Genomic DNA, 15,329 nt, shown 5'->3' with positions numbered 1-15,329 from the left:
GTTAGCAGCAGAGATGGCAGCTCTCAACGTTGATCACATGGAGAGGACACAGGATTATGGCGACGTCCATGCCGTGAGGAGCAAGGTGCAAGGTCAGCCGTATTACCACAAGACTCATCCGAGCACTTCTCGATCAAGCGAAGACGTCGTTTGCCCGTGCTGTGGTAGCACTAAGCACAAGGCAGCAAAGTGCAAGTTTCGCTGGGTGGACTGTTTTCGCTGCCGACATAAAGGGCACCTAGCTAAGATGTGTGTATGGAAACAAGGGGTTGCCCTTTGTGAGGAGCATTCTTCAGAGAGCGACGGCAACGAACTTTGTCTACTGAGTTTGTACACAACGTCGGTAAACTTGGTCAAGCCTGTGGTTCGCACCCTCTGCTGGAGCGGAATTCCGCTGACAATGCAAGTGGACACCGGATCGCCTGTCTCCATCATTACATGGAAAACATACTGCAAGCATCGGCATGCTTGGCCTGCGCTCCGCGAGACGTCCTTGCAGTTGTCCTGCTTTCTTGGCAAGCTTCCCGTGAGGGGTCAGCTGAAACTTCCGGTCTCGTACGCGGGAAAGACCCTAGATGCAACTCTAACCGTACTGCAATGCGATGGCCCGAACTTGTGCGGGCGAGATGTCATCGGCGCATTTGAGCGTATCGGAAGGCCCGTCTTCAGCATTCTCGGCGAGAAAACCTCCGGTGAGCAAAATGTCCCTGACAGTACTTAGAGGACTCTTAGAGGAGTTCGGCGATTTGTTTACGCCAGGTCTAGGGCTAATTGATGGCCCCGCAGTCCATTTCCGGTTGTGGGAAAATGCGATGCCGCGGTTCTGCAAAGCACATTCTGTGCCGTATGCAATGCGGGAGCAAGTGTCAAATGAAATAGACAGACTTGTTAAGCATGGCATTCTCTCGCCTGTCGACAGTGCAGAGTGGGCCACGCCTTTGGGTCCCGTTATCAAAAAGAATGGTTCCATTCGGTTGTGTGGCGATTTTAAGGTGACCGCAAATGCTGCATGTGTCACGGAGCAGTACCCATTGCCAAAAATAAAGGATATATTTGCAAACCTAAACGGTGGTGAAGTATTCAGCACCATCGACTTGAAGGATGCTTACAGTCAGTTGCCACTTGACGAGAAAACGAAGAAGATATTGGTCGTAAACACTCCGAAAGGCCTGTTTTGCTTTAATAGGCTTCCTTTTGGTGTAGCCTCTGCTCCTGCGATATTTCAGAGACGTATGGACGGCATCCTGCAAGGCATTCCGGGCATTCAAGTATATTTGGACGATGTGGTAGTCACGGAGAAACGCGGCAACTGCGAGACGCTGCGTGAAGTTTTCAGACGTTTCCGGCAGCACGGTGTCAAGCTGAATCCGCAGAAATGCAAGTTCCGACAAGCAGAAGTTGAATTTCTGGGACATCGTATAAATACGAACGGATTGTTACCTAAGATGGACAACATTGCTGCAATAATGAAAATGCCGAAGCCAACCGGTGTTGTGAACTACGGGCGTTCTTGGGCTTCGTGACCTACTACCACTCATTTCTGGGAAACCTGGCTACTGTTCTAGAGCCGCTGCATGAACTGCTAAGAAAGAACACACGCTGGCAGTGGGGAGCGAGACAAGATAACGTGTTTCGAGCAACAAAGCGGCTGCTAGAGGAAGCTAAGTTCTTGGCGCACTACGATCCAAGTAAGCCGCTTATCTTGGAAACCGATGCGTCGTCATGTGGCGTCGGCGCAGTGCTATATCACAGAGTAAATGGGCAAGATCGACCAATAGGGTTCCGGTCGCGAACGCTTTCAGCTGCTGAGCGTAATTACGCGCAAATTGAAAAAGAGGCATTGGCAGTTGTCTTCGGGGTTACAAAGTTTCGGGAATATCTGCTCGGGAATCATTTCACGCTTGTTACAGATCACAAACCTCTTCTGAGCCTTTTCAGCCCCGACAGGCCCGTTCCCGCCATGGCCGCTGCCCGAATTCACCGTTGGTCCCTCTTGCTAAGCGCCTACAACTACAAAATTCAGTTCAAGCCAGGAAAGGCATTGATTCCTGCAGACACCCTCAGCCGTTTACCGGTGCGGCAGGAGCATAACACTGAGGCTGCAGAAGATGACGCTCGTGAGTATGTCCTCTGTCGGTGAGTGACTTGGCTAAAATGACTGTTGACGACAGCGACCTCGCACAAGTCCGTGATTACATTCAGAATGGCTGGCCACGGTACTTGCAACCGGCTCAGGAGCCGTTACGCGTGTACATGCACAGGAAAGACGAACTGACGTACAGCCACGGAATTGTGTGCTGGGGCCATCGAGCGGTTATTCCAACAAGTGCGCGGCAGTTAATGCTGCGTATGCTGCATGATGCACATCAAGGGATACTGGCTATGAAGAACTTGGCACATTCTGTTTTCTGGTACCCAGGGCTCGATCGGGACATTGAGAAGCTGGTCAACGCGTGTCCAACATGCATAGAATGGGGCAGCATGCCTCCTGCCCGACAACCCATGCCTTGGCCGGACACAGAGGAGCCATGGCCTAGGGTCCATGTCGATTTTGCAGGTCCAGTGGAAGGTAACATGTTGTTGATCGTGGTTGATTCCCATACGAAATGGATCGAGGTTACCGCCATGAAGACCACCAGTTCGGCAAAGACAGTTGAAGCACTGCAGACTATGTTCAGCCGGTTCGGTTTGCCGAGGACCCTGGTGACGGACAACGGGCCGCAATTTACTAGCGAAGAGTTCAGGGCATTTATGAAGCGCAATTGCATCGCTCATTTGCGGACAGCTCCCTACAAACCGCAGTCTAATGGCCTGGTGGAAAGAGCAATACGGACTGTCAAACAGGGGTTAAACAAAAACACACGTGGCAGTTTGCAAGCTCGGCTGGACCACATTCTTTCGCATTATCGGCGCACTCCCCTGCCATATAGGCAAACCCCAGCTTCTATGCTTCTCAGATATCAGCCACGTTCTTTATTGCACAACGTCGTGTCACGACCATTCCCTTCTGCAGGTGCGTGCAACAGTGGCCCACCGCTGAGCAAAGACGTCTGGTTCAAGAACTACGGAGTGGGTGACAAATGGAAACCAGGCGCGGTAGAGTCCACCGAAGGCTCGCGAATGGCAACGGTAAAGACTGCAGATGGGGAGCAACATCGCCGCCACCTCGATCAGCTAAAAACCAGGAGGACCAGCATGGGAGAAGCGGTGGAACCCGAGGCCCCCATGCAAGTACCAACTACTAAAGGCAGCCAGAACGCCGCGGCAGACTCGCAGTCTCAAGGACACGACAGCAGTCGCAGTCAAGCTCAAGTAGGCACCGACATTCGAACGCCGTCAGACTCAGACGGGCGGGCCGACGCCGAGGTTGCTACCAGGGAGCCGCAAGTGACTGACCGGGCTTAAGTGACACTGCGTAGGTCGAAGCGGAAGCACCGGCCCCCGGACCGCTTCACTCCTTAGGGGGGAAGAATTGTTGTAAATCAGCATGCGCCGCTGACACGTGTTTGTTTTGTTAGATTCACCGGTCATGCCTCTTGTGAATCGGCAGTGGCTGTGGTGACGTCACAAGATAAAGACTATAAAAGCTACACTAACCTTTAATAAAGCTTTCGTTCTTTGCCAACTGCTTCTCAAGTTACTTCAGGAGGGCCTCTTCCACCAAGTCTGTGAATGTGGCGAATGACTCTGCATAGATAAGGATGTCATTGAGATATACCCGTATGCCCCATTTATCCGGGCGAGGCTGAAGGTCTTGGAATACCAGTTGCACGGCTCGCTGAAATGTGGACGGTGCATTCTTTAATCCGAATGGCATTTGGGTCCACATGTAAGTTTCGTGGTGGGTGATGAATGCGGTTTTCTCATAGTCCTGGGGTCTCAGGCTGACTTGCCAGTAGGTGCACTTGATTGATTGATTGATTGATTCTTTATTGATTTATCACATATACATGTGATGGGAGGCGAAGGGAAAAGCCATTCAAAGATGGCTTGAGGGAGTCCTTCGCCCCCACGCTGGCAAAGACAACAGCAGAGGCACACACGTCCTGTTCACATGGTCGTACACTTTTACAAAACCATCATATTAAGCACAACATTTCCATAAACCTTGACAAAACCATAAACTTAAACACATTAGTTACTATGCTACGTAGGGCATCATGCGTTAACATACTTTACTTCACCTCCATTGTCCATTGTGGTGAAGTAGGCACAGCCAGCGATGTCCTGAATGATATCATCCACCAGTGGTAGGGGGTGCACAACCTTGATCGTACGTTCATAAAGTGGAATGTAATTCACACACAAGCGTTTCTTTCCACTGCAAGACACCACAACGGCTGGGAATGCCCACGGGCCAGATACAGGGAGGATGATATTTTGAGCAAGAAGCTTTTTAATTTGCCTTTCGAGGAATTGTCTATCTTCTAGCGTATATGTGTAAGGGCTGTGGCTCTTTGGCACAGTATTGGGCAGCAAATCAATGCGATATTGAATGTCGGTAAAATGACCAATGTCATCTTCATGGCGAGAAAAGACGGCATTGTTTTTGGCCAGTATGTCAGCAATGACAGACTGCCGTTCAGGGGAGAGCTGGCTTCCTAGGCTGGCTGGTGGAAGTTCGGGGTGGATGGTTACAGGCACCGTAGTGCAGTCTTGTAGTGCGGCAGTGCTGCTGTCCAGCGGTACTGTCTTCACCGCCAAAACTTGCCAGGGCGGCTCTTCTGGCGAAGTTAAGGGTTCTCGTTGTAGACAGTCTTGTGATGTTGCTTCTGCCGGCGCCAAATGTTTTGAGCGGGCTAAAATGATGGCATTGGCCATTCGCAGGACCAGACGCTGAGCGGCTGGAAGCGTTACACCCGTGGCTGGATGTTGTAGCTGAGTGGGCTCTGGTGGCTGGAAGATCAAGTGGGCTCGCGCTACCAAAAACCAGTCTTCACCCAGAATAAGTGGTAGGACGTTGTTCTCCAAAACTGCTGCCTCAACCACACCAGTGATACGGCCAATAGTTATCTTAAGGAGGGCGGACCCAACTGGTAACACTGTACCACCTCCAACGACGGCAAGAAGGAAATTAGTCCATGGCAAGATCATTGCGGAAGGTAGGATGGCTTCAGAAATCAATGTCATGTTCGAGCCAGAGTCTGGATATGCTTCATGTTTTCGACTCCTGCAATGGCGGCCGTGAAAAATGGACATTGATGTTGGGAGCCTTCAAGTTTGTCAGGCATACTGTGAAAGGCCCGTGGTGGTTGGGCATCAAGGATGGTTGACGGTGGCGCCCTGTTGCTACGCGAGGGACATGCCGACGCCAAATGCCCTAACTCTTTACACTTGTAACATGTTGCTTGTGTAATGTCCTGGCCACTCCAGAATGCTGGGGCCCCATACTGTGCAGAAATGGCTTCGTATCTTCATTCCTGTTGTTCCGTGGGCAACTCGGAAATGCATTGTCTGGGCTGTGCTGTTGTAGCTGTTGGCGGAGCTGGTACCTGGAAGTTATACTGCTGACATCCAGAATTGCCACTTTGAGGTGAATGAGGGGGTGGCATCTGTGGAAGCACCGATTGCTGTATGCTTGCCCTGTCGTGGGCACGTTGAGTGCACTTGTCTAGGCTTGTGTACGTGGACATGAAGTCACGCACTGTTAACGGCCTATTAGCCGCGATGGCTGCAATGACATGTGGTTTTTGAAGACATTGTAGTAGGTAATCAATCTTCTGGGCATCGGTAAGGGTGACGGGGCAGCTTTCAACCACACGCAGCTTTGCATAAGTGTATTCTTGTAGGCTCTCGCCTGGGCCCTGTCTGATCTTTATGACGTGTTCCTGCCATTCGATGAGGGTCAGCTCTGATGAAAATGTTTCCTTCAGGGCGGTGCTCCATGTTTCGCAGGTTGAATGGTGATTTCCAAAAGCGAGGTGCCAATTACGAGCTGTGCCTTTCAGTTTACTTGCGGCAATAAGATGGGTGGTGGCATCGTCCCATGAGGCAAGCTGCTGTACCCGGCGGACGTCATTGAGCCAGACAATAACATTTTGTGCTGGAGACTGATCAAAGTAAGCAATCGATGACGACAGGTCTAGCAGTGTGGTAACTCTAGTCGAGGGGCGTGGCAGCTGTTGAAACAGAAGTGCTAGACTTTTGAGCGTCGCGGGATCAAGGGTCAAACCTGAGTTGCCTGCGGTACCCGCCCTCTCCACGCTTGACCGTGGCGTTGCCTCACGACGTTGGTGAATGTCGGCTTCGAGGCGCTGAATGAGCTCTTCCTTAGAGCCGGTGCTCTCTAACTCGCGTCGGGCCAATTCATCGCGGATAAGGTAGACTCCGAGCCGCGACATGGTCGTTGAGTCAAGCTCCTCCCAAATAATTCCTGGCGTGATGCACCGCAAAGCGAGGCTGGGCGCACGGGAGACTAGGCGAGTGAGCGCTAAGCCACAGGTTATGCGCGGGATTCAAGTTAGTTCCGGGCTAGTTGTGAACATTCACGGCACTCTTCATCTGACAGCTGTGCTTTTCTTCTGATGCGGAGTGAACACAGAGGCGCGGTAAAATGGCAGAAGTATCTTCAGGCATGAGTCTTCGGCGGTGTGAGGGCGCGAGTACAATGACGAATGTGACTGAAGAGGCGTACTGACCGTCATTCTTGCGCTACCGTGGCTGAATGGCTTGGCAGAGATTCGGGGTCGACTGCGCCAGATGTGAAGCTTGGGCTGAACGCAGGAAGATTCGCATAGTAGGGTAACGGTTTAATGCGGGTTAAGGTTACATTTAACACACCGACTGATCACTCCAGCGGCAATGGCTTGACTGACTCGCCCATCGCGGGCAAACAGCAAAAACAAGCGAGGCTTCCGGAAACGGAAGCAGGACAAGGTAGGTGACGACGTCGGCGCGGCTACTTGCTGCGCAGGTCACGTTGTGCCATCTGTAGCAGCCCACACCATCTGGACCAAGCACCATCTTGTCACTTACAGCGAAGCATTGCGAAAATTGTTGTGGCACAGGACATCGATGCATGTCAAGCTGGTGGAGCTCGACTAGCCCGATACGCATATTGTTGTTTTCCTATTGTGCAATGTTTTGAGATGACGGGAAACTAACACAATATGGAGTTGTGGAGCAGTCCCAAGCTATGGTGCTGCCAGAATGAAAAATGATGCTCATCGCTCACTTTCCGCTGCCTGCAGCATATATTGCCGCTCGGTGTCATGAGGCAACATATAGGAGGTGACAAAGTAGAACATCTTCACTGTTTCATGCACCCTTGTCAAACATTGATTAAAAATGCCCCGTTTTGGCGTTCAGCTTTGGTGGAGGCTTGTGGTAACGGCATAGTCTTTGCCTCAAACGCCACCCAGCAGTTAATGACTGGGACGATGCCACAAAACTGCACAATGTCTGTTTCAGTCTGCAGGACAGCGTCTGTACTTGGCTTTGAAAACCAAAAAAAACGTCTTGACGTCCTGGTGCGAATTCTGCTGTTGGTTTCTAAAGGAGCTACATGAGCACTGATCATCGTGACCAAACTGAGTGGGCTCTCTAGTTTCACACTTAGCTGACAAGTGAGTCGGTCACAATGTATGTGGAAGATGGGATGCACCATTTCTGACACCCTGCCACGACAGAAGACAAAAAGCTGCACAACGTGATCCATGGTGTGAAAGAGCAGTTGGTCTGGTGTGAAGCCCTCTCAAGGACCGTCGCTGAGTTTCTTACTGAAGCCATCATACGTCATTGGTCCACCTTCTTTGACTGGCAATTAAACACTGCACTCAACATAGTTACAGCCTTCGAATTAAACAGCGACTAGGTTCGCGTAATAGCACAAAGAGCTCCAGAATGCCCATGGAGTGGCGGTTGGTTCCAATATGCATGTCATCCATGATGAAGATCAACAAACACTCGGGGTTTCATCAAAGCCTGATGTGACACCACCGCCTTTGGTTCGAGGTACGGAAGTATCTCGTCCCACGTCTTATGCTGCATGTCTATGTACATCGACAGCATGTTAGTCATCATTCTGTTAAGCCTTTCCATCAAGCAATTTGCTTGCAGATGATAGGCAGTCGTTTTTCGGTGCGTGGTGTAACTCAGTTGAAAAACTTCTTCAAGCAGCCTTGCCATAAACGCCGCCCCTCGATCTGTGATGACACAGGTTGGGGCGCCATGATGTAGTACGATATTCTGTACGAAAAACTGCAATCTCAGAAGATGTGCCTTTAGGAAGAGCCTTTGTTTCAGCATAGCGGGTTAAATAGTCTGTGACCATTATGATCCACTTGCTTCCGGAAGTAGACAATGGAGACGGTCCCAGGAGGTCCATTCCGACTTGGTCGAAGAGCCCTCGAGGTGGCTCGATAACATGCAGCAACCACGCAGGTTTTAGATTGGGTGACTTTCGAAGCTGACATTCAGGCAGGCTTGGACGTATCTTTAGCACAACTGGCGAGTTTTGGCCAGTAGTAGGATTTCCGTATCCTAGCAAGGGTTCGAGTGAAACCCAAGTGGCCAGAGGCAGGCTCGTCGTGGCATGCGAACAGGATTTCATCACGAAGCTCTGCTGGTACGACCAAGAGATAGGTTTTGTTGCTGGCAGCAAAATTTTTCTTATATAGGATTCCCTGTCACAAACAAAACGAAGACTATCTGCGAGCAATTTGTCGGGGCAGACGCACGTTGCGGCCTTCTAGATGTTCAATGATAGGTCATAATTCACAATCTGCTTGCTGCCATGTAGCTATGTCTGCCTCGCCTGTGGCCTCGAGAAAAGCACTGTCATCTTTGGTCTGTTGATCGCCAGGTTAAACAGGTGCGTGCAACAATGTATTGGCATCGTCGTGTGTGCGGTCTGACTTGTACACGATGGTCATGTCGTACCCCTGCAGGCGCAGGCTCCACCATGCCAGCCGTCCAGAAGGGTCTCTTAGGTTTGCCAGCCAGCATAAGGAGCGATGACCCGTCACGACACGGAATGGGCGGCCATAGAGATAAGGGCGGAACTTTGCAAGTGTCCATACGACGGCAAGACACTCTTTCTCCGTGGTAAATTGGGCTCAGGTCGCGATAGGGTGCGACTGGTGTAAGCTATGACCCTTTTGCCGTTCTCCTGCCACTGTACGAGCGCCGCACCTAGCTCTACGTTACTGCAGTTGGTATGAATTTCTGTTTCGGCTTCCTCATCAAAATTCCCAAGAACAAAGGGCGATGCCAGGTGCTGTCGAAGCTCAGTGAAAGCCACTTATTGTTTGGAGCTCCAGATGAACGGCGTGTTATCTCTAGTGAGACGAGTAAGTGGTTCGGCAATATTAGAAAAATTGCGTATAATGCATCCCAGAAAACGTGGGAACTTTTCATGTCGGTAGGAGTCGGGAAAACAGCTACACCCGAAGCTTTCTCGGGATCGGGATGGACGCCTTCTGCGCTCACGACATGTCCAAGGAACTTCAGTTCTTCATAACCAGAGTAACATTTCTGAGGCTTTAAAGTGAGGTTGGCCGATTGGATTGCCTCGAGAACTTGCCGCAGTCGCTTAAGTTGTTTGGAGAAGCTGCCTGAAAATACGACCATGTCATCCAGGCAGACTAGACAGGTTTGCCATTTTAGGGTCGGCTAGCACAGTGTCCATCATTTGTTGGAAAGTTGCTGTAGCAGAGCACAACCTGAACAGAAGTACTCGGAACTCGTAAAGTCCATCCGGAATGACAAATGCTGTTTTTTTCCAGTTGCGCTCATATGCCTCAATCTGCCACTACCCACTTTTCAAGTAAAGGGAAAAAAATACTTGGCTCGCCGTAGCCGGTCGAAAAAGTCATCTATGCGCGGCAACGAATAAGCGTCTTTCCTTGTGACGTTGTTGAGTTTTCTGTAATGAAAACAGAAATGGAGAGTGCCGTCCTTCTTTACTAGAACAACCGGTGACGACCGCAAACTGTTCGAAGGTTGGAGGACTGTGCTGTCCCGTGTCCATTTCAAGTTTCCCGCCCGGGCGCCGCCTTCGTCTGCGAACATTGGACTCCTCTCCCCTCCCTTCTTCTTCCTTCTCCCCGTGCGCCGTCACTCTCGTTTCCTCCCTCTCGGATTGCATTGTTTACGCGACCGGCGCCTCTTTTGTTCTTTCGCGCTGCACGACTGTGGCAGCACCGCGTTTTTACGAGTATGTAAATGCACAGGATAAAGTTTTAATTTTCTTGGTGTTTGCGACTCGTTAACTATCTGAGGAGTGGCCGCAGCCCCAACGCGTGCCACGGAACCAGAACAGTAAAAACGCGATGAACGCCGAGTCGGCATCCCACGCGCGTCTCCAAAGCGCCTAGGCTTAGGCGGCTCGGCTCGCTGGCTCCGCGCTGCGAAGCTCCGTTTTCGCCTCGCAGCCACACACGGCATGGCGTCGCAAGACCGCAAGTCGCCCGCTGCTCAAGTGAGTCCGGACCAATCTCGTCTCGCATGCTCTGAGAAAATGGCAAGCTCTGTGCAGTCACGGCATTCGTCGCGCTCAGCCCGTTCGGAGCGTTCGACCGCCTCGACAACGCCAAGCATGCTCGCCGCCAGAGCAAGAGCGGAGGCCGCCGCGGCGCGAGTGCAGGCTTCTCTTATGAAGAAAGAAGCCGCGGTGAAACTGGAAAAGGCCAAACTCGAAGAACAAGAGAAAAATGCGGCCGCGGAGATCGAACGCAAGAAAGTCGAGCTAGACACCGAGTTACATGTGTTGCAGTTGGATAGAGAAGCGGCCGCCGCGGAAGCACAAGCGGAGATCCTGGAGGCTGCCGTAGATCAGCACGGCGGGGAGCATCACATCTGTCGGACTGTGGAGGAGGCATCCGAAGACCGCGCTCAACGTACCTTTGACTACGTGCTTGACTAGGCTCACGTGCGCATTGGCCCGCGCCAGCAATCGCAGCGGCATGACGGCGGAGAGCATTACGTCTTTCAGAACGTTGATGAAGCAGCTGAAGACCACGCTCCATGCACTCCTAGCGCTCACAACCAAGGAATCGCCCAGAACGTTGCTCGTCAGCAGGGAGATGAAGCTAACGCCCCAGAACTGACCGCCATGGCAAAGTATCTGATTCGACGCGACCTTGTGAGTACTTCACTTACGAAGTTTGACGACTGCCCTGAGAACTACCGGGCGTGGAAATCTACATTCAAGGGAATGACACGGACTCTCGAGGTTACGGCAAGCGAAGAACTTGATCTTCTCGTGAAATGGCTTGGTGCCGAGTCGTCGAGCTATGCAAAGCGGCTGCGTTCCGTGCACGTCGACTGCCCCGAAGCCGGGTTAGATGTAGTTTGGGAAAGACTTGAGGAATGCTATGGTCGTCCGGAAATTATAGAAGAGGCCATCTTCAGGAGAATCGCAAGTTTCCCCAGACTGTCCGACAAGGACACCGAGAAACTGAGAGAGCTGGGAGACCTGCTTCTTGAAGTTGAGGCTGCAAAATGTGACCCTCAGCTGACTGGGCTTTCCTATCTGGACACGGCAAGAGGGGTAAACCCCATCGTAGAAAAACTGCCGCAGCGCTTGCAAGACATGTGGATAGCGAAAGGATCGAAGTACAAACGAGATCATCGGGTCGCCTTTCCCCCTTTTTCGTTCTTTGCCAGCTTTATCAGGGACCAAGCGAAAACGAGAAATGATCCTAGCTTCAAACTCAACACTGCAAGTGGCACCCCTTCAAGGCTCCCAAGAGCAGACAGATGGGCTGCGAATGACGGCACGAGAAGAACGCCCATCTCAGTGCAACTGACGGACGTGGAAGCAAGCACCGACCATCCGCCCTCAAACGCACCAAAGTGGCATGATACAACCAAGTATTGTCCTCTGCACAGGAAGCCTCACCCCCTCCGGAAGTGTCGTACTTTCCGAGAAAAACCGCTGGATGAACGAAAATCTCTGCTGAAAAATTATGGAATATGCTTCAGGTGCTGCGCTTCAACAGACCACTTTGCAAGAGACTGTAAAACAGTTCTCAAATGTGACGATTGTGGTAGCGAGAGGCATGCCACAGCACTTCATGCCGGAAATGTCAACCATAAGTCTCCTGCAGCTCATCACGACTCTGAAGATGTAGGTCGAGACCAAGATTCCGCACTTGAAGTGTCATCAAAGTGTACGGAGGTCTGCGGTCAAAGCGGCGGTGGCAAATCCTGCTCTAAGATCTGCTTGGTGAAAGTTAGTCACCCGACTCAGCCTCACAACACTGAAAAAATGTATGCCATCTTAGACGACCAGAGCAACAGGTCCCTTGCAAGAACAGAGTTCTTCGACATTTTCGGGCTCAATGGTGACAGTTCCCCCTACACTCTAAGGACATGTGCTGGAACTGCAGAGGCGATAGGAAGAAGAGCATCCGGCTTTCTCATTGAGGACATTCATGGCTCCGTGAAGCTACCCTTGCCAACGCTCATCGAGTGCAACGAGATGCCTAACAACAGGAACGAGATTCCAACACCGGAAGTGGCATCGCATCACCCCCATCTCAGAGCTGTAGCTAAATTCATTCCTCGTTTGGACCCAGAGGCCAAGATTCTACTTCTCCTCGGGAGAGATATCCTCAGAGTACACAAGGTTCGACAACAGCGCAACGGACCGGCCGATGCTCCATTTGCTCAGAGACTGGATCTGGGATGGGTCATCGTGGGGAATGTCTGCATAAGTCGAAGTCGCCCACCGGACTCTGTGAGCAACCTCAAAACAAACGTCCTTGAAAATGGACGTCCCTCCATTTTCGAGCCATGCCAGAATCATTTTCTTGCCAAGGAGAAGCTCGCTGACACGCAAGGGTCGACAAACTGCTTCCAACCAGCTCAGAACGCTGCTAGGAAAGACCGCTGTGGCGATGGGGTCGCTGAAACGCTGTTCCACACAACGAAGGATGACAACAGACCTTCCCTTTCCGTCGAGGACAGGAAGTTCTTGAAGCTGATGGATGACGAGTTCTCAAGGGACGAATCCAACAGTTGGGTAGCACCTCTTCCATTTCGTTGTCCAAGACCTTGGCTTCCGAATAACAAGTGCTTGGCCGAGTCACGCCTCACTGCTGTCCAACGGACCTTGAAGAGAAAGCCGGAACTGAGGGAACAATTCGCGAGCTTCATGGAGAAGATGTTCAAGAACGGCCACGCCGAGGAAGCTCCACCGGTTCGAGAGGGAGAAGAGTGTTGGTACCTCCCCATCTTTGGTGTTTGCCACCCACGAAAGCCTGGGGAAACACGAGTCGTGTTCGACTCCAGTGCACAGTTTAAGGGCCTGTCTCTAAACAGTGTGCTGCTTACCGGTCCAGACATGATCAACAGCCTGCTTGGGGTGCTCATCCGATTCCGGAAAGAGCCAGTGGCCATTACTGTGGACATTAAGCACATGTTCTACTGCTTCCTGGTACGAGACGACCACCGAAATTATCTGAGATTTCTGTGGTTCCGCAACAACAACATCTACAGTGACGTGGTAGAGTACCGAATGAAGGTACATGTGTTTGGAAACAGCCCTTCACCAGCAGTTGCAACGTACGGGCTGCGGAGAACAGCACGAGAAGGAGAGGAAAAATTTGGCAGCGACGTCAGGCAGTTCATTGAGAGGGATTTCTATGTCGACGATGGGTTGAAGTCTCTCTACAACGACGAGGACGCCATCAGCCTAATACGCCGCACGCAACAGATGTTGGCCGCATCGAACCTTAAGCTCCATAAGATAGCCTCTAACTGCCCTACAGTGTTGGAAGCATTTCCAGAAGAAGACCGTGCCAACGATTTGAAGGATCTTGACTTGAGCAATGGCTCACAGCCGATCCAACGCAGTCTGGGAGTTTCTTGGAATCTGAAGAAGGATGTCTTCACATTTACGACTCCATTCCAAGAAAAGCCATTCACTCGGCGCGGTGTCTTGTCAGTGGTAAATAGCCTGTACGACCCACTTGGGTTTGTTGCTCCAGTCATCGTTCAAGGAAAGTCCCTCCTCCGAGAGCTAGTCGCTCTGACATGCGACTGGGACTGCCCACTTCCTGACGAAAAGAGAGCCGCCTGGGAGGTGTGGAAAGACTCCTTGCAAGTACTCGAGCAGCTGGACATACCTCGCACCTATGCCCCTGCCTCACTCACTACCGCACAGTGGAAGGAACTGCACATATTCTCCGACGCATCAACGAAAGCTGTGGCTGCAGTGGCGTACCTCAGAGTGACATATCCAGATGGTGCGTGTCATGTCGGGTTCGTCATAGGAAAGGCTAAGCTAGCACCGCATCCGGAACACACCATCCCAAGGCTTGAACTGTGCGGCGCAGTCTTGGCAGTGGAGCTAGCAGAACTCATCAGTCGTGAAATAGATATGGAACTTGATGCTGTAAACTTCTATACTGACAGCAAGGTCGTCCTAGGCTACATACATAATGAGACGCGAAGGTTTTTTGTGTATGTCAGTAACAGGGTGGAACGCATAAGGAGCTCTACACGGCCAGACCAATGGCACTACGTTCCTTCTGACATGAACCCTGCGGATCTAGGAACCAGGTTTGTGCCAGCGGCCCAGATGGCAGGATCGACCTGGCTGACAGGCCCGGACTTTTTGTATCGTCAAGAACACTGCTCGCAGGTATTGAAGGGCAAGTTCGACTTGGTCGATGCGGACTCCGACACGGAGGTGCGGCCCCAGGCAAATGTTCTCGCAACCAGTGTGGACGTGAAACAACTCGGCAGCAAGCGGTTCGAGCGCTTCTCAAGTTGGATTACGCTGACTCGCGCAGTTGGAACGCTCGTACGGCTAGTGGACAAAATTCGGGGCACTTCTGAAAACGTGTCAAACTGCCCGCGTAACAGCTCATCTCACCAAGTGCGACCTTCTGCAGAGCACCTAGCCCGAGCAAAGGCAGCCATTATTCTATCTGTCCAGAAGGAAGCCTTTTCAGAGGAGTTCAAAAGCTTGCAACGAGGAAAGCGACTACCGAAGTCAAGCCCTCTGTGGAGACTGGATCCATGGGTTGATTCCGACGGTCTTTTGAGAATCGGTGGCCGACTGGGCAGGGCCAACCATTTCGACCAGCAAGAGCAGAAGCCCATCATCATGCCAGGGCGACACCATGTCACCACCCTGGTTGTGCGGCATTATCACGAACAGGTCAAACATCAAGGACGCCACTTCACTGAGGGAGCAGTCAGGGCAGCTGGGTTCTGGATCGTCGGAGCTAAGCGTAGCATCGCCTCATATATACACATTTGTGTTACATGTCGCAAGCTCAGAGGAAGGCAGCTACAGCAGATGATGGCAGACCTGCCCGCAGAAAGACTAAGCACCGAGCCACCTTTCACTTATGTCGGACTAGATGTATTTGGCC

General features: G+C 51.7%; 2 protein-coding genes across 11 annotated transcripts in view; one reads left to right on the top strand and one right to left on the bottom strand.

Moving 5' to 3' along the window:
* The window catches only part of Cadps (calcium-dependent secretion activator 1), a 618,572-nt gene that overhangs the window by 433,238 nt on the left and 170,005 nt on the right, over positions 1-15,329 (top strand). The gene's annotated exons all lie outside the window — the stretch shown is intronic.
* On the bottom strand, positions 5,415-7,247 carry LOC142557870 (uncharacterized). The gene is made up of 2 exons (XM_075670085.1): positions 7,175-7,247; positions 5,415-6,373 (listed from the first exon to the last, which is right to left on the bottom strand). The coding sequence occupies exons 1-2, from the start codon at positions 7,245-7,247 to the stop codon at positions 5,415-5,417; spliced, it is 1,032 nt and encodes a 343-aa protein (XP_075526200.1).

The sequence above is a fragment of the Dermacentor variabilis genome, chromosome 9 (assembly GCF_050947875.1).
Source record: "Dermacentor variabilis isolate Ectoservices chromosome 9, ASM5094787v1, whole genome shotgun sequence".
NCBI classification, from domain to species: Eukaryota; Metazoa; Arthropoda; class Arachnida; order Ixodida; family Ixodidae; genus Dermacentor; species Dermacentor variabilis.
This window is presented reverse-complemented; position numbering and strand designations above follow the sequence as displayed.